General features: G+C 59.1%; 4 protein-coding genes across 12 annotated transcripts; 1 reads left to right on the top strand and 3 right to left on the bottom strand.

Moving 5' to 3' along the window:
• Nucleotides 1-165: 165 nt before the first annotated feature.
• IFI35 (interferon induced protein 35) lies at nt 166-10,199 on the bottom strand. Of its 6 annotated transcripts, none has more exons than XM_049799820.1 (9): nt 10,058-10,199; nt 9,880-9,975; nt 9,422-9,580; nt 8,963-9,076; nt 8,501-8,645; nt 5,810-5,913; nt 1,954-4,854; nt 1,376-1,584; nt 166-899 (listed from the first exon to the last, which is right to left on the bottom strand). In XM_049799820.1, exons 1-9 carry the CDS (start codon nt 10,070-10,072, stop codon nt 830-832), a joined length of 3,813 nt encoding a protein of 1,270 aa, XP_049655777.1. In that variant the 5' UTR covers nt 10,073-10,199; the 3' UTR covers nt 166-829. The 6 variants fall into 6 exon arrangements, with proteins under 6 accessions (XP_049655777.1, XP_049655779.1, XP_049655778.1 ...); XM_049799825.1 differs by lacking the exons at nt 166-899; nt 1,376-1,584; nt 1,954-4,854; nt 5,810-5,913 and adding exons at nt 6,840-7,130; nt 7,373-7,479; nt 7,736-7,925; nt 8,144-8,277; XM_049799822.1 differs by lacking the exon at nt 1,376-1,584.
• Nucleotides 10,200-10,921: 722 nt separating this feature from the next.
• RPL27 (ribosomal protein L27) lies at nt 10,922-13,287 on the bottom strand. Its single transcript, XM_049799683.1, has 5 exons — nt 13,169-13,287; nt 12,984-13,066; nt 12,653-12,822; nt 11,896-12,006; nt 10,922-11,012 (listed from the first exon to the last, which is right to left on the bottom strand). The coding sequence occupies exons 2-5, from the start codon at nt 13,062-13,064 to the stop codon at nt 10,964-10,966; spliced, it is 411 nt and encodes a 136-aa protein (XP_049655640.1). The 5' UTR covers nt 13,065-13,066; nt 13,169-13,287; the 3' UTR covers nt 10,922-10,963.
• Nucleotides 13,288-13,573: 286 nt separating this feature from the next.
• Nucleotides 13,574-18,328, bottom strand: RUNDC1 (RUN domain containing 1). Its single transcript, XM_049799672.1, has 5 exons — nt 17,933-18,328; nt 17,006-17,164; nt 16,536-16,734; nt 16,199-16,306; nt 13,574-15,206 (listed from the first exon to the last, which is right to left on the bottom strand). Exons 1-5 carry the CDS (start codon nt 18,263-18,265, stop codon nt 14,341-14,343), a joined length of 1,665 nt encoding a protein of 554 aa, XP_049655629.1. The 5' UTR covers nt 18,266-18,328; the 3' UTR covers nt 13,574-14,340.
• Nucleotides 18,329-18,449: 121 nt separating this feature from the next.
• PTGES3L (prostaglandin E synthase 3 like) lies at nt 18,450-20,880 on the top strand. 4 transcript variants are annotated; one of them, XM_049799681.1, is made up of 7 exons: nt 18,492-18,654; nt 19,089-19,202; nt 19,321-19,387; nt 19,720-19,818; nt 20,236-20,325; nt 20,436-20,489; nt 20,740-20,859. In XM_049799681.1, exons 1-7 carry the CDS (start codon nt 18,647-18,649, stop codon nt 20,749-20,751), a joined length of 444 nt encoding a protein of 147 aa, XP_049655638.1. In that variant the 5' UTR covers nt 18,492-18,646; the 3' UTR covers nt 20,752-20,859. The 4 variants fall into 4 exon arrangements, with proteins under 4 accessions (XP_049655635.1, XP_049655636.1, XP_049655637.1 ...); XM_049799679.1 differs by having other exon boundaries at nt 18,459-18,654; nt 19,720-20,325; nt 20,740-20,880; XM_049799680.1 differs by lacking the exons at nt 20,436-20,489; nt 20,740-20,859 and having other exon boundaries at nt 18,479-18,654; nt 20,236-20,426.
• The last annotated feature ends 56 nt before the right edge of the window (nt 20,881-20,936 follow it).

Genomic DNA, 20,936 nt, shown 5'->3' with positions numbered 1-20,936 from the left:
TTGCCTCAATTATTCCCCTGTTCTGCAGGGCAGCTATGGTGATTTTGTTTGCAAAACCCTTAGCTGTCTTCTGCACTTTACTCTCTGTCTGGGTGTCTCTGTAGCCTGTGGGGATTGAAATGGGGGCGTGGGGTGATGGTCAGACAAGGCGTGAACAACCACTACTAAAAATGCATGATAAATTTTATTTGTGTTTCTCTGCTTAGAGACTGTGTCCATGCCTGTATATTCTCATGGGAGGCAGCTGTCCTGGACGCTGAAAGCTGTTAATGCTCTCCCCAAGAGAGCATCGGGTTGCCTGCTGGCTCCAGAGCAGGTGGTGGGGAGGGGGTGTAGCTCAGGGCTGTCTGCTCAAGGACTGAAATGTGTGACCGAACAGCTGAAATTAGACAGCTTGGCTCTGGCAAAGGCTCTGGTGGTGGCTGAGCTGGAACCTGGCTGTAGCGGCCAGAGGTGCACGAGGCTTGCAGAAGCTGGGGCTGGACTACATGGAGGCTCCCGCCCAGGTTTGGGTTATGCTGCTGAAAGCCACGCCAGGGCTCAGCCAGGAGCTGTTGTTGAAACAAGCTGTATAACTGGCTGGTGAGGGCACAGAGCCAGGAGGAGCTGGAGGTTCAGGGAAGCTCTGCTCCATGGTGAGGCTTGCGGGGGGCAGGGGTGGAGGTGCTGCTGTCACTAATGAGCAGATTTCTGGCTACCTCTGGGGACACAGGAGCTCCTTGGACAAACACCTGCTTTTTCCTGAGCTGGCTGTGTTAAGCTGAAGTTTTGTCAGCTGGAAAGGAAGAGGAAGCGAAGGCATGGGCTGTGGCCACTCAGGCACGGAGTCTCACGCAATGCCCAGTTTCTTCAGTACTGTGCAAACCTCACGGAGATACTGGGCATCTGGATAGCCATTCCTATGGGGCAGAGAGGGAAGTGGTGTAAATCCTTCTGATGGTACTAAAACCACTGAGGGGAGCAGCAGTTTATTTTTGCCCCATCCCTTCAACAGGGTCCAAGGGTGGAAGTCCTGCTCCCTAGGAGCTGCTGCTGTCCCCAGGCACAGCTTGCACCCAGCACTGTCTGCAGCATGCTGTCACAGAAAAAACTAGGAAAGCTGTAAGTGAACAGGGCCCAGAATTCTTATCCATGGGGATCTTATGGGTGTGGGATGGGCAAGGGCTTTATCTCCAGCTGGAGTCTGCCAGGACTGGCCTGCCATACCACAGCTCCCCTGCAAGCTGAAGCAAAGGAAGGCACCAACTCTGCCATTGTGGGAGCCTGGAAGAGCCACCCATGCCAGGATATGTTGAACTGGAGCCCATGGTTCTCCTCCTCTGATTGCTAAAAAAAAAACCCCACACCTAGGAGCGCGGGATGAGCTGGGCCATACCTGGCTTTGCCTCCATCCCAGGAGGTTTTGTGTGGGATAAGGCCCCATGTCACTCTTTCCTCCCCATTGCAGGACTTGATCTGGAATGTCAGCCCATGCTCAAATGCTTTCCTCAGCAGCATTGCTGTCTTCTGCCCTTCCCTGTTGTCAGGCAGGAAGGCATAGAAATCCCCCCCTTTGTAAGGCTGTCCTGGGCGGGGGTCACCAACCTTAGAACAGGGAGAAAGCACTTCATTTTAAACAACCACCCAAGTCCTGTGCCTCAGAGTTGGCTTCTGAGATTCTGTCCAGCTTGAACATACACAGACAACTGTGCCCCCCCATGGGCTGCTAGTCACTTTGAACTAAAACAGGAGGTCACATACTCTTCAAAAGCACCAAGCTGCTGCCAGACTTGGTGTGGAGCTTTTTGCATTCCACGAGTCGATACCTCTGCTGCTTTGCATGTGGGCCATGGAACTGTAACTGCCCCCCCACCCCCACCCCAAACACACACTCCCCCCGAACCTCAGCCACACTGACAGAACCCATTGCATGTCCTGCAGTGGGATGGGGAAGCCCCCGTTGTGGGTACCTACCCCTTGCAAGCCATCAGGGATGTTGTAGGCAATCTGGAGCGTTAGGTCTCGATAGTAGCCAGGCAGACTCTGAGACAGGGAGGAGATCTTGAATGTCCCTGAGATCTTGCGGCTCGGGGAAACCAAGGAGGAGCTGCAGCAAGCTGGCTGCGTACTGTCCGCTGCAAAACATGTCCTGCACAAGGCATGACCACAGGGAGCCTGGCAGGTCACACCTGAGCCCTGGCAAGCATCACACTGGCCCAGAGGGGTCTTGCCACTTTCCTGTCCAAGGCTGGGGCCTCTTGTCTGCTGTGACGAGAGGTCAGGCTCCTCCTGCACATTGCTCCTGCTGGTTGAGAGCAGGGCCCTTTCCTGGCCCCTGGGCTCTGCTGCAGGCAACTGTTTGGCTGCAGCCTCAGGTGGGTCAGCAGCCGAAGCCCTGTACAGCCAGGTGGGCAGGGAACGAGGAGCACTGTCTGCTGCAGGAGCTGCTGAGCGCAGCTGTACCATCGCTTCATTGTGGCCTCCTTTGTTCTTGTCTCTTGCAAACTGGAATCTGTCTGGCAAAACCTGCTTTAGCCGTGCAACATCAGGCTCCCCCCCAGACAGTTTTGTCTTTGGCTGCTCCTGGGACTCCCTCAGACCGGCAGGACTCGGCTTATCCACTACACTAGGGCTCAGAAGGCAGCTTCCTCCTTGCACAGCCCCAGAATCAACATGGTCATTGGCCTCCTCCTGCCCCAGTGCCTGCTGGAACCTCCAAGGACTGGGGGACCTCTTTTCCTCAGCCTCTGGCAGCCGGAAAGCCCTGAGCACATCTGTGTGGTCTGCTTTATCGCTTACGTTCAGGTGCTGCATGGACGCCAGGCTGCCAGGAAGGGCTGCACCCAGCACCGTGTCCTGGCTTCTGCTCGGCTGGATGATACTTGAGGGCCCTGTACTCTCTGGTCCTGGAGACAAGGATGAAGACTTCAGGGCATGGAGCCTCCTGGAAGAAAACACATGGAAGGCCTCAGTCACTCCTGGCAGCTTCTCCTTGGGGCAGGCAAGATAGAGCTTGTACTTGTCTTTGCTGACTCCAACCTGAGGGGAGTTTCCTCGCAAGAGGCTGCACAGTTCACTCAGGGCACTGTCATCTGGACCATCTACAGCGAGCTCCGAGTAGCTCATACTCTGACACACCAGGTCAGGACACTTCTGCACAAGAGCTTCCACCTTCCATTTAGCCTGGAAAAGCTTGCTCCTCTCCGCTGCCTGTAGCGTCAGCACAGTGCAGTCCCCAGTACGATGCTCTGAGATCTGCACACCTCCCTGCCTGCACAGTTCATCAATAGCAGCACGGCAAACGTCTTTCAGGTAAGACCACTGCAGAGAGTCCAGGCTCATTTCTTCACTCACGCTACTGCCTCCACTGTCTGCCCTGCCAGTGTCTTGGGACTTGTCACTTTCCTTTGACCTTGGCAGGGAGAAGCTGTTGGAACGTCGCAGCAGAGGCCTGGATTCAGAGGGTTTAGGGTCTAAAGCAGAAGAAGTCCTTGTCGTGTCAAAGGTACTAGACGTGCTAGCGAGGGGGTGATGCTTGATGGGACCTGAGCCTTTAGAGTCTCCAGGATGCTGCAAAGTGCTGTTTTCTTTGTCCCCAAAGGGAGACAGAGTCTGGTGTCTTGTAAGCCTGACACCTCCTTTCACGTGGTCCCATTCTTTGGGATCCTTCTGCCTAGACTCTGCTGCTGACCCTAAAACCACATCTGTTGCAGAGACATAAGGCTGGTACTGCTGGGTCAGTGCTGTTGGGTCACTTGGACCTAGAGCATCTGTCTCTGATAAGTGTTTTCCAGAAAGCTGCACTTGTCCCACAGGTGGAGAGTCCTGATTCAGCAAGAGGCCCCAGCTGGCCTGAGACCTGTCAGCTTTCAGAGGGCTGAAGTTGGCAGCTAGCTTGAACTCACCCTTCAGCTCTGGCCTGCCTGGGCTAAGCCTTGAGGTTGAGGTGTCCACAGGCGCTTTGGGCTTGTGCAGTGCAGCCTCGGTGGTGCAGGAGGTTGCTGGGTGTGAGGGCAGGGACCTGCCGAGCATGTCAACAGTGTGTGTGGCACCTCTTCTGGTGCTGAAATCCTGAAGGTACTGCTTGGCCTGGGACACATCAACGAGGTTTCCAATAAGATAAAGCTGCTTCTCATCCTCGTGGCAGAGCAACTGGGGATACAGTTTCTGCAGCTCACGTGTCAGAGCCCTGAGTGTCTGGCTGTCCATATCCAGTCCTCCCTTGCTGATCTTTTCCTTGCGCAAGCTCACCTCCAGCTGCTGGTAAAGCTGCTGCAGGGCCAGGCGGGCCTGTTGCAAGGCATCCATATCCCCAGACACACCTGCAGATGGCTGGAGGTACAGTATGACGATGCCATCGCTGCTAACATCTACCACATCCACACAATGCTGGCGTAGCACACCTTGGTACTCGGCAACACAGAACCGCTGCAAGTACAAGTAAATGTCTGAGTCCATCACTAGGGAAAAGTCCTCCAGCTGTTCCACAGCTTCCCCATCCACTGGGTCCCGAGGTGATGGGACTTTAACTGCCTTTTCACACACCTGGTCCCAATTCGGCAGCTTTGCTGTCTCTCGTGCTGACTTAGTGGAGTCAGGCACTTGCTGATGATTGTGCCTTCTGGTCTCTTTGGCCACATGGCTGGAATCTGGAAGGAGGATCTCTCCAACGGCTTGGTTCTTGAGGTTCAGGCTGCCCAGCAGGTCTCTGCTGAAGGCCTGCAGTTCAGTGAATTGTCCCTTGACTATGCAGTGTGTGTTCTTGGAATCGAAGTCGAACTGCACATTACTGTAGCTTTTATGCAAGTTCCTCAGGAGGGTTTTGCCAGCAGGAAGCTTGCCATAGTCAACTATCACGCAAGCACGTATGAAGATCTGCAAGTAGACAGCAAGGGAGTGAGAAAGCAAGGACCAAAAATAAACCCCCTTCCAAGGCATAGGGGTGGCAAATGCACCTGACGCCACAGCCCCTGCATTATTATGGCAGAAGAGATAACATGACCTGCCACCTCTCTCTCTCAGCATCCTGCTTTCAAATGAGATGGGAGCATAACACAGGCAGGACTGAAAGACCCAGCCAGCCCAAGCAACTCTTGGACCTTGTACACAGAAGTCAAAAGCTTTCTGCAAACAAGGAACGCAAGGGGCAAATTGCACAGAAATGCAGCCCCACTTCTACACCCTGGGAGCTCTGCAAACAACCCAAACCCAAAAAAATCCACACTAGCCCTTCTGCACCTGAAATGCAGTTGCCCTCTTCCTCTCCCAGAGCTTCAGCTGCAGACCTTCAAGCAGTCTGGCACTGCAGGCTTGCAGAAAGGTCTGCAATGCCAGGTTAACTCCCATGCCCTTGTTTTCAGTGCTCAGACAGGAAAATGTGAGACATGGCTACCGCAAACTGGAGGAAGAGGCAAGAATTCTCCAGTGCCTCCTAGACACCAGTATGTCAGTCTCCTAAGCTCTCCTGAGAAGAGGCGTGTCCAGCTAATGACACGGCGGAGGCATTAACAGGATCCCCTGTGTGTCACCAGATGGGCTGGGGAAAAGTGCCCCTTCCCACCAGTCTGACTATTCTTCCTTGCTTTGACAGGCACAAACACCAAACAACCAAGTGCACAGCCTGCCTGGCGGTCCCTGTGCTATTAGCACATAAAAAAAAAAAAATCCTCATTTGAATATGAATAAAAGTGGATTTGCTTTAAGTCTAATTAAGATTAAAGGAGAGAGTGAAGTCTCCCTTCCCGAGCGTGTCTGCCAGGCACAGAGGCGGTCTGGGAGCCAGCTGGGGCTGTCACGGCCACATGGGCAGGAGCCGTCTGCTCCTTGCTACCTCATCGGGGCTCAGCTCCGCAACATGCGCCGTCACTTCCAGCGGGTACTTCTTCCCTCCGATCGACAAGACGTGATTCTTCGCCTTCAGGATCCTCTGGGCCACTGGGTGGGAAAAGCCATCAGGCACCCGCACCAGCCCAGCCCCGTGCAGGGGAGCAGCAGCTCCGACCCTGCCCTGAGCGTGCGGGGACACGGGGCGGAGGGCAGGGGAGGCCGGGGAGGCCGGGGCAGGAGGACAGGGGAGGCCGGGGCAGGGTGCTCGGGAGCGGGCAGAGCCCACGGGCCGTGCCCAGCCGCGGCGCCAGGCGCGGCCCTTCGCGGCCGTTACCTTCCAGCGCCTCGAAGGTGATGAGGGCGCAGGCCTGGGAGCCGGCCAGCACCTGGACGTCGGCGATCTCGCCGCCGCCGTTGCGGGAGCGCAGGAAGTGGATGGTCAGCTTGTCGGCCACCCTGTCGGGAGGCAGGTCGGCGGGGAGGCCCCCCACCCGCACCGTGCGGCCCGCCATGCCTGCGCAGAGAGGCCGCGGGCAGCCGGGCCCCACGCCGCCGCGACGGGGTGCGCCGGAGCCCCGGCAGCAGCTTCCCCCGCCCCGCGGGGCTGGGCCGCGGCCCTGGTCCCCCCCTCGCCGCGCCGGACCCTCACCCGCCCCGGCGCAGCCCCTGCCCCCGCCCGCCGAGCCCCGACCCCAGCGTCGGGCAGCCCCCGGCACCGCGGCCCGGCCCGGCCTCGCGACCTGCGCCCCGCTCCGGCCCCACCCGCCGCCGCCGCCGCCGGGAAACGAAAGCGAAACCGGGGCCGCCCCGCCTCGGCCGGCACCGCCCCCGGCCCGGCCCGGCCGAGCGCCGGGTCCTGCCTGCCCCGGGCCCCCGCTCAGCGCCGCGGGACGGCCCGGCCCGGCCCCGGTCCCCACAGAGCCCGGCTCGGGGGCCCGGCGCCCCGCCGCCCCCGCGCCCGTGGAGGGCCCAGCCTCGCCCACCGCCCTTGCACGCCGGACCCATCCTCCTCCCCGTCCCATCCCCGGCATGACAGACACGGCGCTCCTGGCAGATGCTTTAATTCCCGCTGTGCCCAAGGGCCAGCGACCACGCAGAGCTCTGCTGTATCAGGCTAGCAGGGCTGGCCAGTGCTAGCCCGCGTCCTCCGTGAAAACGGCCACCCCCTGTTGTCCCAGTGGGACGTAGGCAAGGGCGTCCACCTCTCCCCCGCCGCGGCTGGCCTTCTGGAAGTGGATCTCCAAGGCGTCCCTCATGGGCTCCTCACCCAGTACGTCCGGGATCCCCGAGAGCAGGACGGTCCTGGGGCAGCGGGAGGGCTGGAACTGGGCAGAGCCGGCAGTGAGCTGCAGCAGGCCCCGTGGGAGGGCACGCAGGGAAGGGGTCCCATCGGGGCACTTGCTGAGCAGGGTGGGCTGCCGCTCTGCTCAGGGCCGCTCAGGCCGCTCGCAGGAACCACACCTCAGGCTGCACAGCGGTGCGGGGAGCGGCTCTTCAGGAACCCCCACCTGTGCTGCGTCACCCTGCGCTGGCAGGTGCTGCTTGGCACCAGGGTTCCCGCCCTTACCTGCAGGTTAGTGATGTCTCCACTCACACACGGTGATATTTTGAGCTCGTATTGTCCTTTCCCAATAAGCACCTGGATGTGTCCTCTTGCAATTAGCGGCTCTGCCACTGCAGATGAAGGGGAAAGCCTTGAGCCACCCAGGCCCCTGCTGAGCTCCAGGGGAGGTTACATCCCTGGCACAGACACCAAGGCTGGCACTGCCCAGCTCCAGCTCACCTGCACCCACACAGTCTCAGGGGAGAGAAGACAGTCTGGGCTCACTCTGCCTTCCCCGCTCCCCACAGACACAGCTCCATCTGCTCTTGGGAGACAACCTCTGTCTCCCCCGGAGCCAGCAGCCTGACCTCAGTACACCCCACGCACCTCCATCCTCCACGAAGGTCAGCACCACCTGGCCAGAGTCGTCTAGGAACTCCCTGCTCTCCACCTCGCCGCCCCCATTCTTCGTCTTGCTGAAGAAGAGCTCCAGCTTGTCCAGCAGTGCTTCCTCGGGGATGGCCAGGCTGGGCAGGTCAGACACAAGGATACTCCTTCTGCTCCGAGTCAGCCCGATCTGCGGGTGGCACAGGCTGGTCAGTGCCAGGACAGGGCAGGGCCGGGCCCACAGCTCGGCAGAGCTGCGGCACTAATGCGCTGAGCTGGGCTGCTACCAGTCACCTGGCAGAGGCAAGCTTGGGTAGTGGCGGAGCAGGGCACAGCAAAGCTGGTGCATGCCCAGGGCAGCTCTATCGTTCTCTGCAGTGTGGGGAGCGGTGGGCCCTCAGGACCTACCTCCAGGGCAGATGGCAGCAGTATATCCACTGGTGCTGCCTGCACTCGCACTCTGCACCGATCGAGCTCCTCCAGGTCCTCCCCGTAGCTCAGCTCAACCACATGCTCCTTCGCCTCTATGATCCTCTGGGCCACTGCAAACAGGGAGAGCCCCCAGCACAGGGGATTGATCACCTGCTCCATACACACTGCGGGACAGGACACGGGGCAGCTAATGCCCAGGGGACAGGGGCATAAACCCCGTGCAATGCCAGCAGAGGCGGCAGAGCTCCGAGACCTGGCCCAGGGAGGGGATACAGGGCAGGCCCCAAAGCCAATCGAGCAGGACACCTGGCTGTGGTAGTACTCTTCTCTTACCTTCTGCCTTCTCAAAGGTGATGAGAGCTGAGCCCCCCAGCAGAGGGTAGCGGATCAGTGGGGTAAGCATCAGCTTGTTCATGTTGTCCTTGTTTGTCACAAGTCCCTTAAACACCATTTTCTTCTCTGGCAAGGCAGGCAGCATCTAGGTTTGAGTACACAGACAACACCTGGAGGAGACTGGACCCTGCACAGGGCCTGTCCCTGCCAATCCATAGACTAGAAACAAGCTCATGGCTCAAAATAAACAGCTGGAGAGCCTAAGCAGAGTCTCTCCTAGGATCTGGCTGTGCTTGGAGTCCCAAAGCCATGACTGGAGCTTCTAGCCCTGACAGAGGAGACACCCACTAGCAGGAGATGTGTCAGTTGTCACACAGTGCCCAGCTGTATTCACCTGCAGCCTCTCCAGCGAGGCTCGCACCCCTTGCCAGTGGACCCAAGCGCCCACACACACTCTGTTACCATCACTGGATCCTCCCAGAGGACCCTCTTCCTCACTTCTTCCAGTTCCTTTTTCAGCAGCTGCTTCTCCTGCCTCAGTCTGTTCATCTCGTCCTTTGCTAAAAAAATGCCCACCTGGAAGGAAAGAAGGAGGGGGCAGTAAGGGAACCACCAGGCTGCGAGGGGCTGCAGCACGCTCTCTGTTTCAAACACAGCAACGCTCTTGGACACGGCTCCATCCACACCGTTTTTCTGCTTGACTGCCTGCAGCCCTGCCCTGGCTCCTCATGTTCGATTACAGCCCTTCCTCCTCCGCTGTGGCACTAGCTCACTCCTCGGCACAGGCCTGATGTATGTGACATCCTGTGAAACCTCCACGAGGTCCAGAGCAAAGTGATCTCAGGGCAGGGAGCAGAGTGATGCAGGCCTACCACCCACCGCCACCTTTCCAAGCCCAAGACGAGTCTTCTGACCACCAACCTGGCAGGATCCGTCTTCATCTCTGTTTACAGACATTTGTTGCTTAATATTTTTATGAAGAAGTTCGCCCTCTTTCCTCAGCTCTTGTGTCCTTTGCTCTACAGCTTCCTTGGCCATTTGTAGCTTCACATGCTCTTTCTCCAGAGCACTACAAAGTTCCTGTGAGAGGTGCCATCAGATGATGAGATCCTGCAGACTTTGCACACCCCCCCCCCCCCCCCCCCCCGGCTCTCCAGCCCCAGCACACGCAGCTCCTTTGGGAAGGAGGGCAGCTGCTCCCCGTGCAGAGCCCCGGACCGCGGTACACGGTCTCTTAACCACGGCATACCCCCTTCGCCGCCGCTCCTGCTCCAAGAAAAACCAAGGCACTCAAGCTCACAGCCTGGCCCGGCCAGGGCAGGTCCCGGGGCGGTTCGGACCCGACCCCATCCGCCTCGCACGGATGCAGCAGGACCCACCTTGCAACACTCGATCTGCTGCTGGACTTGCTCGGGGGTCACCTCCGGTAAGCCGTCCTCCAGGCTGCCGGGGCTGGGGAGCCGGATGAAGGAGTCCTAAAGGCAGGAGAGGTCCTCAGCCACGCTGCCCTGAGCCCCCCCCTCCAGTCCCCCAGGTCCCGGGGCCTCGGCCCCTCACCTCCTCCGCATCCATCCCCGCGGCGCTGGCGGCAGAACGGCGGCGGTGTCGGGCCGTGGCAGCGGGAGAAGCCCTGTCCGTGGGGAGGCCCGGGCACCGGAGCTGCCCTGCCTGCCTGCGGCTCCGCGCCCCCTCCCGCCCTTCGCTTCGCCTCTTTCCCTTTCGCTTTCGCGGCCCCGCCCCGGCCCCGCGGGGGTGGTGGGGGGGGGGCAGCAGCCCCAACCGAGACATCCCGCGGGCGGGGCTGACCCAAGAGCCCCATCTTCCCACCCGTTCCCCGCGGGGCTGCAGCCGGCCCAGCCACCCCGCGCTCGCCCGCACCCTCTTCCCCGTAGAACTCGCTTCCCCGGAGCGGCCCAGCCCTCCCCAGCCCCAGCGTCTCAGCCGCTTTTCCCTGCATCCCCCGGGATGTGACAGCACGAGCTGTCCTCGACCCACGCCCCGTCCCTGCCGCAGCAGAGAAGGCTGGCGAGGGTGACCAGACATTGAATGGCCACTGCCAAGTCACCACACAAGTCACCCGCTGCCTGGCTGTATGTCTCAGCTGGAGAGGAGAGCAGGAGGCACCTAGGACAAACCATTCACCTTCCCTCTCCCAGGGACCACTGGGGTTTTGGGAATGAGCAGTTTCCAGCAGGGGCTGGAATGACGGAGACCACCATGGGCAGCAGGGAGGGGAAAGAACGAGGGTGCCCAAGAATGGTCCCACAGAGGCACGGCTTGGGCCCTACAATGCTCCACAGACGCTCTGAAGGCTGAAGGCTGCAACGGCTTTCCCAGCTCTTATGGACACGCAGAGCAAGAGCGTCCACACCAAAGAGAAAAAGGCCTAGCAATGCTCTTTTTTTATACAACAAAACAAAATGGTTTTTGATAAACATTTATTGATGCAACCTTGTTACACCTTTAGAACCGCAGCTTCTGGAAGAACCACTTATTCTTGCCCGTCTTGTATCTGAAAGAAGGGGAACACAACAGTTAACACTTCGTACCAGCGGGTAGCAACACAAGACCTGCACCTGAGCTGTCCGTATCCTCCCACATGGGCAGGATGCAGCGCCCGGCTTACCCAGAGTAATCTGCCTGGTCTCTTCAGCCTGGGCTGGAGCTAGACCCGCTCTAAACCTTTACACTGCCAAGGGAAGGAAACGCCAGCTTCCAGATTTTCTCATGAATCCACCTCATGAAGGACACCCACGCTACAACAGCTTCCACCCCAAGAGATAAGAGGGCAGCACACGGCAGTCCCACTAGACATCTTGCGTGGGGGGCAGTCACTAGGAGATGCCCTTGGAGAACTGTCTATGACCACGGGCAGAGCGCTTTCTAACAGCCAACACCTTGGACTGCCTGCAAGACACCCTGCATCCCGCTGAGGCCGCGCAGCTCCTTCCACTAAAGGAGTTTCTGAAGAAAAAACTGAAAAGGAGTCTTAACCTGGAACACTCCTGGGCAAAGCCTCAGTGTTGCCCTGTCCCACTATGCCCAGTGATGGACAGCCGATGAACTGGTAGTGAGATGCCAAGTGATCTGTCACCTGGCACCCTAAAGGCCCCATTCGTGCTGGCATGAGGCTGCAGCATCATCATAAATGTCAGCCTGGGTCTACGGCTGTGGGTAAACTATTCCCCATCTCAACCCACCAGCTCCCTGAACAGACAGTTGTTTCAAGACACACACAGAATGTGAAGAGGAATGTACTCAACCAAAAATGTATTCAAGGAGGTTGGGGCAGAAGGGCCCAACCTGGGGCTCACCCAGGCTGTGGCACAACCATACCAAGTCCTCGCCCCAGGGACGGGTGCTCACACCACTGAACAGATGAGCTTCCAACTCACCTCTCCTCAAATTTCACCTTGGCTTCACGTCTCGCTTTGCGTTTTAGAGCAGGGTCCCTGAACACGTCCTTATTGACCACTGTTTTGTCCAGAGGAATATCAACGGAATACCTGGGCGAGAGAGCAGCAAGGTTCAAAAGAGTCACGGTACCTAGCACAGGGATGAAAGCATAGCAGGCAGCCCGAACCAGTCAAATGCATGTACTAGTGCCAGGTTAAGGGACTACAGCTCTTAAAGTCTTCTCAGTTCAGGAAATCACCAAACCACCACAGCATCCAATGACATTTAATTCAGCCTACACAGGAAACAGCTACACACTTCCCAAGAGATGAGCAGCTCTATCCAGCATGTTGTATTTGGCAGCCTGCACCAACAGGAGCTCCAAGGGGACGGGAAGAAATGTCACTGGGCCACACCAGCTCTACCAGCACCCCAGACCCTTATGACTGTCTCAAAGGCTCACCCACTGACACCCTGTCATCAAGAGGAAAGCAAGCGTGGCTGAAATGAGAGCCAGGTGCCTTATTTCAGAAATTCACTAATATCTCCCCTCAGCTTCACACCCCCCAAGTCCCCGTTTTTGCAGAGCACATGCCCCGCGTTCGTTCAGCCAGCTAATTAAGAATCTCAGTGACTTCCAGCGTTCAGCGGGGAGAACACTGCAGAACGATTATCACTGAGAGCAGACGAGACTTCTCTGGCCCTGCCAGCAGCAGGCTGCAGCCCCACTGGCGGCACTCCTGTGGCCCCACTCACCGGGTGGGCATCAGGTGGTTGTAGTTGTAAACCTTCACGAAGGACTTGATCTTGGACCTCTTTGCGATCTTCTTCTTCCCCATGGCGGCAGTCACCTTCCGCGGGTAGCGGTCGATGCCGGCCACCAAAGCGTGGCTGTACGGCCGGTCGGAAGTGCCATCGTCGATGTTCTGAAACACACCGACCGCAGCCGGCGATGGCACCGCGGAGCGCCAGCCGCCGCCGCGAAAGCCCAGCAGCGGCTCCCGGTTTGTGCGGACGCCTCCAGAAACGGAGAGCAGCGGCAACGCTCCGGCCTCTTGCCCGCTCTGCAGGACGGCCCCGCGCTCACCTTCACGATGACGGCCTTGCGCCCCGAGTAGCGGCCGGCCAGCACCAGCACCACCTTCCCCGGCTTCATGAACTTCCCCATCTCTGCGAAGACAGCGCGCGGCAGTCACAGCCGGGCCCCCGACACTCCCCCGGCCCGCCGCCCCCGCGGATGGAGGCCGATCCCGCGGCCAGCCCCGCACTCACCGAGGCTCCCGCCGCGATGGCTCCCAGACCGGAAAAGAAAGCGGCGACCGCGCCGTCGACCTCTCACCTCGTGTCACTGCGTCACTTCCGCTTCGCCTTCGAGAAGGCCGCGCATGCGCCGGGCGACGCCACCGTTGCCAGGCAACAGGCGGCGGTGCCGGGTGTCCGCCCCCTCCGCCGGTGCCGTCCCGTCCGCTCCGGTCCCCGCCGCCCCCCGACCCCCTCGCGGGGACACACCGGCCGCGCGGCCTTCCCTGCAGCCAGCAGAGAGTGAGTCCCCATTCCAGCAGGAACCGCGGATCATTTAAAGTCCGATTATAAATATTGCAAACCAAGCAAGCTAGTGCAGCCACAGCACAAAGGCTAGCAACGAACGCAAATTAAGACACAGTCACTGCAGGTGGGTTCTCCACACACAAACACTTGCTAAAGCCATTTAATGCCTCCCCTATAAAACACCGGGCCTCCGGTGTGCTGACCATTGCACAAAACCTTCAAAAAAGGAGCTCGGGGACTGCTGGACAACAGCGTGGGTGCCAGCCCCTCACCCGGCAGCTTGGAAGAACAGGGCCGCTTCTGTGGACTGGGGAGCCACCAGAGGGTCGCAGCCCCCTGCACCCGTGGCCCAGCAGATCTGCCCCAGTTTTCTCATAATTCACACTGGGGAGGGCAAGTTGCTCACCACTGGGTGACCCCCAAGGCAACTAAACACCTGCCAGCCTGCCTCGCTCTTCCCGTGAGAGGTGTCTCATAGGGGCATCGTTTAGAGCACAAACTTTGAGAAATAACCATGCGGACACGGCACAGGAGCTAAGCTGCACCTTCGAAGGGGCTTTCCCCCACCTGCAGGCTCCATGGCCAGGCCTCTACCACACTCGGGGCAGACAGCCCCACACACTGAATGCTCACTGGCATCTGCTCACCAGCAAAGCAGTTTTGCTCTTCAGAGCTGCATAAAAGGGGTAGGGTGAGGTGCTGTAGAGCGCACAACCTCCAGCAGCTTTGCAGCGGCAGCCTTGTAAGACACAGATTTCCAGCATCAAGACACTGTAAGATTTCCCTAAAAGCAAATATCAATTTCAAAGAGCTAAACTTGGTCTTAAAAAAGCCAGGCTTCTTGAGCCCAACAGCTGCCTACTTGTGGAAAGTGGATGATCTACAATAAAAATACATCAAAAAGCATCTTTGATGTTTTTCAGCTGCCGGACAGCCAGGTCAACTGGGAGGTTGAATTTCAAGTTGCTCAGGCGACTGAGAATGTTCAGCGCACTCTCAAAGCCAGTGTTGGCCATGTAGCTCCATGGCTGGTAGTGGGACTGTACCAGAGCTCCAGATTTGCAGATCAGATTTACCCAGGAGACCAGGCGCTGCTCGTTTAGCGCCATACACACCAGAGCTTTCAGTTCAGAGTCTGCACTGCGCTTGAAGGGGTCGTGCTCTGTGAGGACAGTGTGAATCGCTGTCAGCAGGCTCTGTTTGGGGGTAATGGCCATTCCTCCTGTCACAGGCAAGGCAAAGGACTGGGAGAGCTTGCGAGCCGGGGATTCCACAAAGGCTTGTCCGTTCTTAGTGTTATAATACTTCACAAAGAGCTCCCAGGGGTGCATGGTCTGCGGTGATGAGGTGAACGCAGGAATCAAGCACGCGATGGGTGCCAATACCAGGCTCATTCCTTGAGAGGAGGCATAGAGCCCGTGAGCCATCAGGTCTCGCAAAGCAATGGTCAACTCCTTCCGCACAGCTAGCGTCAGCTCATCTCTGCCTCCTAAGGGAATGTCCTGCAGATCAGAGGAACTGGTAATGTGGTCTTCCTGTTGGTGTTTCACAGCTAGCTGCCTCACCCGCTCTACTGACAACTCCAGTTTCTTAATTAAGGGGGAATAGTCCTTGTTGGCTTGGTCCTTCTGCCAGAGGGTGCGAGGAATCTGACCAGTAGCACAACCAAACTGACTCACAGCAAATATTTGTAGCACAGCAAGCATGCGACGCATGAGGTGCAGGCCCGTTTCTCGCATCTTTCTGGCATCTTCTGGGTTCACTGATCAGGTTAGAAAAGAGAAAAATACTTTCATTAAGGAATCAACAGCTCTGCTCTTCCGTACACACAAAGGGAGAGCAAATGTCTGCTCGCCCTCTGCCAAGGACTCTCCTCCTCCTCCTCGGTAGCTTTTGTCACCAAGACTGATGCTACTTTTTCTAGTTTCAAAGCACTGAAGCCAACCAGAAAAGCAAACATTTGCATGGCCTGTTCTCGACAATCAGGTCATCTTACGAAGAAATCCTACAACAGCTTTCCTAGTGGGTGTATACACAGCGAGGAAAGATCATTCTTTAGACACGACGACATCACATGGATAATTAGGAGATACCAAAACCTTTGCTGAATCAAATCACTGCCTAATTTCAAGAAGCATCTTGTCTCAGCAGGCTAACATACACTGCTTACTCCTAATGCCATTACTAAATTCAATTTGCAAGAGTAAGACCCAAAATCCATCTGGGCCAGTATTCTATCTCTGACTAGCAGCAGATGCCTCAGATTACAAGAGGTAAAGGTCGTGTAGTATTTTCTCTAGTATATTATTCTAGCTTCAATAAATTCATGTGGTAAGTAGGTAAGTCTCAAATTATAAAGAACACTGGATCCATCCAGCTCACTGTACCTGCTCGCAGAGCTAAGAACTCAAAGAGCATTAATTACAGTCCAAGACCAACAGTGTGTACAAGACAAGGCTGCTCAGTCTGTCTGCATTTTGCACTAAGTATCAGAAGTCCCTTCTATTCCTGATCTCCGCTGAGGACCAATCCCACCCTCTAGGCCGCAGGTTCAGGTTCTGTGACTACTCTAACAAACCCATGCAGGTAAGTGGACACCGGCCTTCTGTCAGTGGGAGCAGGAAAGCACAGAAACCAACTGCCAGGAAAAAAGCAAAGCAGCTTAGCACGACTGGATGCTGGTTCACACTTGCTGAACCTCAACTAAGAGAGAGCAAGAGCAGTGCCAGAAGCTCTGAGCCAAGCAGTGCGCACCTCTATTTCCAGAAGGCCGTGTATTTGGTTTGTAGGAGCCACCGCCATCTTTTTTGCCTGCACATTCACAGTGTCCGTCTTCCGCCTTACCAGAGCTTCCAACTTCATCTAGAACAAGAATTTCATGTCACATATTAAGGTCAATAGACCTTAGACCTCTCTGCACCATTTTTGTCAGTCTCTCGTTCTCCCCACCATCAGTTCAGAGATATCTGCACCTCCCTGTGACCCAGAAACTCTTTCTGCATCCTCTGACATCTGTGACCTCCCTCCTCATGACTTTTGTCAGGAAATTACAAAGCAATTCAATCTGCTCATCTAAAAACTCAGCACTGACCCTGAATGAAGTTGATGAACATTTCGAGGTCCCTTATCTGTGTCTTAAGTTGCTCCACCAGCTGCTCCTTCACCCTGGCTGGATTAACAATCTGTGCTATGGCAGCATCCACACGCTGTCGCAATTCCTCTGGAGAGAGCGTTGCAATATCTTCACTCAAGTCCATGTCCAGCTTCCTTATCAACTCATTTATAATCATCTGCAAAACACAAGTTAGTAGCATGACCTCACCATATGGTGCTGCTGCCCATGAGCTTCGAAATACTCCCTTACCCACTCATTGCCTTGGAGACAGGCCACCTTTGCTGCACATAGAAAACTGCAAAAGACAACAAGTTTACACATGCAGATGAACTACTGATACTCTACTACTGCCACTGGTGAGGAATTAAGGACTGACCAACTCCTACAGTTGGTAAGAGGCTCACAAATGCTAAGAAGTACAGGCAGAAGGACTTTGCGAGCCTTACCCGTTGTCTTTCCATAACCACAGACTGTGGCAGAGAATCATAGCTGCCCTCTTGGTAAGCAAACGTCTCCAGGTCATCCAGCTGTGTCTTGAGCTGCAGGATCAGCTCTCTCTGCTTCTCCTTCTGGACCTCAATTTGCTCCTGCTTCTCTCGCTCGCTCTGAAAAAAAGTTACCAGTAAATAAAATTGAAGATTTATTGTCATAGCCAAACCCCAGAGAACAGAATTACGGTATGAGGAGTGTTTCCCTCAGTTCATACACTTAACCAGTGAACACTGCCTGCCAGTCTGAGAGAAAGATGTGCCTGAACGTCAAGGAGAGGTACCAGCCGCATCACCTCATCTAACGAAGGAAAAGCCTCTCCAGACCTCCTGCACCCAAGTCCCGCCTCACAAGGCTGGGATCCAGAAGCACTGTTGCAAGTCGCCAAATAACGTGTATGTATAAAGGATCCTCTGAGTCACCGCCGTGCCTGGGAGTGGAGCAGTGACACCCAAAGCAGGGCTTTAACGCACGTCCACGCCAGCCAGCTCCAAGCTGTCAGGGACCCACGCACTCCCGTGACTGAGCTTCGTGCAAACCTGCTGGCCTGGTCTCTCCCCAGAGCCGGCCGCAACCCGCAGCAGAGCGTACGGTCCCTCTGGATGGCACGGCATTAGGTGGCCGCAGTGGCCGCCGCTCGCCTCGGCCACCGAGGTCCCCCTCCGCACGTCCCCGCCAACGGGCTCCAGCCCGCCAGACGCACGTACCGACCCCGGCGCAGGGGGCTCGGAACAGAAAACCGCCCCACGCCGCCGCCCGAGAGGAGGCGGTATTCTCCTCGCCCCGGCAAAAGCCGTCGCTCTGCCGGCACCGGGGCCGCAGAGCCGGCTCGGCACGGCCCGCGGCCCCCCGCCCCGGCAGGGGGTCACGGCGGGCGCACTCACCGGGGCGTCGCCGAGGCCGTGGGCCAGCGGCGCGGGGCAGCCGCGGAAGGCGAAGTCCTCCAGGTCGCGGAGCAGGCGCTGCTGCTCGGCCGGCCCGGCCCGCGCCACCTGCCGCAGCCGGAACTGCACCTGGGCGAAGTGCGAGGCCAGCGCCAGCAGCGCGCCGTGCAGGCGCCGCCGCTCGGCCCGCAGCCGCGGCACCGACTGCGGCGACCCGCCCGCCGCCGCCGCCGCCTCCTCCTCCTCGTCGTCGTCCTCCTCCGTCGCCGCCGACACGGCGCCCACCGGCGCCCAGCGCTCCCCCGGGCCCAGCGGGCCGCCCTCCGCCTCCATGGCTGCCGCTACCGGCGCCGCGACGCCGCCGCCGCCATCTTGCCGCCGCGACGCGGCGCGGGGTGGGGCCTAGCGAGGGCGGGGCGGAAGCGGGGCGGGGCCTGCGCTGCGCCAGCGCGCCCCCTAGCGGCCTGGCGGGACGGCTGCGGCGGGGTCGGGGGTCCCGGGGGTCCCGGGGGTCCCGGGGCGCGTGGCCCGGCGCGGGGCGCGCCCACCGCGGGGCGGCGCTGGGCCGGTGACTGGGCCGCGAGGTGGCCGCGCCGCGCCAGGTCCGGCCCGGCCGATCCCGGCTCCCGGCCCCCGCTCCTGGCTCCACGCTCCCGGCCCCACCGACAGCCGCGCCCCCGGCCCGAAATAGCACGGGGCGGGGCCGGCACCGCCATGGCGAGGTGAGCGCGGTCGGGCCGGACAGGACGGGCCGGGCCGGGCAGCGCCCGGCACCCCCGCGCGGCGCCCGGCCCCCGGGGCAGTGTCCGGTCAGGGTCTCGGGCACGCGCCCAGGTCCCGGAGCCTGAGGCAGCACCGGGCAGCCCCGGCCGGGACCCTCCAGCAATGGCAGTGGAGAGCGAGGGCAGGCCGGCCTGCCGGGCCTCCGTAGCTGCCGAGGCGAGGGGCCGTCTGCAGGGTGAGAGGGGAGAGCTGCGTGCCCACCACCCGGGCCCTGCACCCACCTCGCTCTCGCTGCCAGCCCTGGAGCTCGGCCCAGGCAGGGTACATGTTTGGGGCACCTTCCTTGCCCCAATTCCCACCCCGTGTCTCGCGCGGTCCCTGTGGAGTGCTGCTGGGCACCGCGGAAAAACCTGCTGGTCTGCTCTTTCCCAAGGCAACCGGCAAAGACGCTGTGGTACGACCGCCCACGGTACGTCTACCTGGAGTTCTGTGTCGAGGACAGCACGGATGTTAAGGTCATCATTGAGGACCAGCGGCTGGTGTTCAGGTGAGCTGCCGCTGCCCTGCCAACCAGGGACATGGCCCTGAACTGGGGGTGGTCTGGGGGATGGGGCATGCGTGGCCTCAGCCCTCTCCTAAGCCAGGCTGTTACGGTGTTTTGGCAGTTGCAAAAATGCAGATGGTGTGGAGTTCTACAACGAGATCAACCTGTACGCCAGGGTCAACTCCAAGGTGAGGCTTCTGCTCAGCAAACTGTTCTCTGACAGCCTGCATCGGGCTCAGAATTAAATCCAGCCTGTGCAGTCTTGAGCAACGCCACTTAGCATTGAATCCTGCCCCTTTCCCAAGAGCCTGAGTGGGGTCAGCACCAGCCTGTGAGCCCTGACCCTGGGCCAGGCACTCGCAGTGCTACCTGGGACCAGAAACAACGTGTCTCTGTGGTTCTGTGTCCCCGTCCCCCACAGCCTGAACGTGGCTGAGCTTTAATCCTGTGTGTGTCTGCAGTGGATTACAGAGAGGATTCTGGCAGACACTGAGATGTGGCACCCCCAATCTCTTGGCAGGACTCACGGGAGAAGCGCTCCGACCGCTCCATCACATGTTTTATGAGGAAGTGGAAGGAGAAAGTGGCCTGGCCCCGTATCACCAAGGAGAACATCAAGGTGTGTGTGGCCCCTGGCAGCCAGGACCAGCCTCAGCACGTGTGCTGTCCCCACACAGCACCTCATGGCTCCTGGGGACCAACCTGCCCCCAGGACAGACACCGAGGGCCCCACGTGGGCATCCCAACACAGAGCTCCCAAAGAGCCCAACCTCACGGTCACTGTCAGTCCATGGACCTCTGCCGTCCAGGAAGGACACAGCACCCCTTTCCCTTGACACAGGCGGAGTCAGGACCAGCACCCGCAGATGAAGGGACACACTCCCCTTCCTGCCCTGCCCCAGCCTGCCCAGTCCCCTCGCCTGAGCAGGAGCAGTCTGCGCTCACCCCACAGAGCAATGCCTGGGCCGTGAGGACAGGGCTGCCCGGTCCCCTCCGTGCTGCTCCCTCCCTCAGGCGATGCTCTCTCTGCCCACAGCCAGCCTGGCTCTCTGTGGACTTTGACAACTGGCGAGACTGGGAAGGGGACGAGGAGGTGGAGAGGGCCATGGTGGAGCAGTATGCAGAGGTGAGCCGGGCTGCAGGCCTTAGTGTCCCGGGGTGCGTGTGGGGTGGGTGCTTGGGATGGGGGTGGATCTAGGGATTCGGAGTTCCCGCAGCCGTTTTTTTCCCATCCAGCTCCTGGAGAAGGTGACGGACAAAGGTCCCCCCCCGGCCATGGACGACCTGGATGTAAGTATTGCCTGCGAGCTGCTTCCCCCAGGCGCTGCTACACGCTGCAGCCGTCCCCAGCGCACCGCGCCGAGCCCAGCCTCTGGCCCTCCGCTCACTCCGGGACGCCGGCAGCCGCTCCAGCTGTCCCCGCTCCCCGGGGCCCGCCGGGGACACGCTCCCCAGGGCTGCCGGGGGCTGCCCGGCTGGTACCGGCCGCTGCGGCCGGGGGCTGGCCCCTTCCCTGGCACCTCGCTCCTCCCTCCCGCAGGACGACCTCTGAAGCCCAGGCCCCCCGGGGAAGCCGCGGCCGCACACGACTTCCCGGTGCGCCGGCAGCACGCGTCGAGGAGCAGCGCGGGCAGGGCTCTCCGAGGAAGCGGAGCCGACCCGGCCGGTTCCCCGCCGAGCGCAGCGGACCCCGACCCAGGGCGGCGGGAGCCGTCCTGTCTCCCCGTGCCGGTTACC

The sequence above is a fragment of the Accipiter gentilis genome, chromosome 5, assembly GCF_929443795.1.
Source record: "Accipiter gentilis chromosome 5, bAccGen1.1, whole genome shotgun sequence".
NCBI lineage: Eukaryota > Metazoa > Chordata > Aves > Accipitriformes > Accipitridae > Astur > Astur gentilis.
This window is presented reverse-complemented; position numbering and strand designations above follow the sequence as displayed.

Bases quoted from the DNA above. Each gene is read 5' to 3' on its own strand.
- IFI35 (XM_049799820.1), bottom strand. The intron at 9,077-9,421 runs GTTGGTGGTCAG...CTTTCCTTCCAG, and splicing joins ATGAAGACGGATCCTGCCAG to GTGGGCATTTTTTTAGCAAA. The intron at 5,914-8,500 runs GTAAGAGAAGAG...TTTCCCACCCAG, and splicing joins CACCTTTGAGAAGGCAGAAG to TGGCCCAGAGGATCCTGAAG.
- RPL27 (XM_049799683.1), bottom strand. From the start codon at position 13,064: ATGGGGAAGTTCATGAAGCCGGGGAAGGTGGTGCTGGTGCTGGCCGGC. The intron at 12,823-12,983 runs GTGAGCGCGGGG...GGTGTGTTTCAG, and splicing joins GCAAGGCCGTCATCGTGAAG to AACATCGACGATGGCACTTC. The intron at 12,007-12,652 runs GTGAGTGGGGCC...TCTCTCGCCCAG, and splicing joins AACCACCTGATGCCCACCCG to GTATTCCGTTGATATTCCTC.
- RUNDC1 (XM_049799672.1), bottom strand. From the start codon at position 18,265: ATGGAGGCGGAGGGCGGCCCGCTGGGCCCGGGGGAGCGCTGGGCGCCG. The intron at 17,165-17,932 runs GTGAGTGCGCCC...ACTTTTTTTCAG, and splicing joins ACGGCCTCGGCGACGCCCCG to AGCGAGCGAGAGAAGCAGGA. The intron at 16,735-17,005 runs GTAAGGCTCGCA...TGTGTTTTGCAG, and splicing joins TGGTTATGGAAAGACAACGG to ATGATTATAAATGAGTTGAT.
- PTGES3L (XM_049799678.1), top strand. The intron at 19,203-19,320 runs GTGAGCTGCCGC...GTGTTTTGGCAG, and splicing joins GACCAGCGGCTGGTGTTCAG to TTGCAAAAATGCAGATGGTG. The intron at 19,388-19,719 runs GTGAGGCTTCTG...ATCTCTTGGCAG, and splicing joins ACGCCAGGGTCAACTCCAAG to GACTCACGGGAGAAGCGCTC.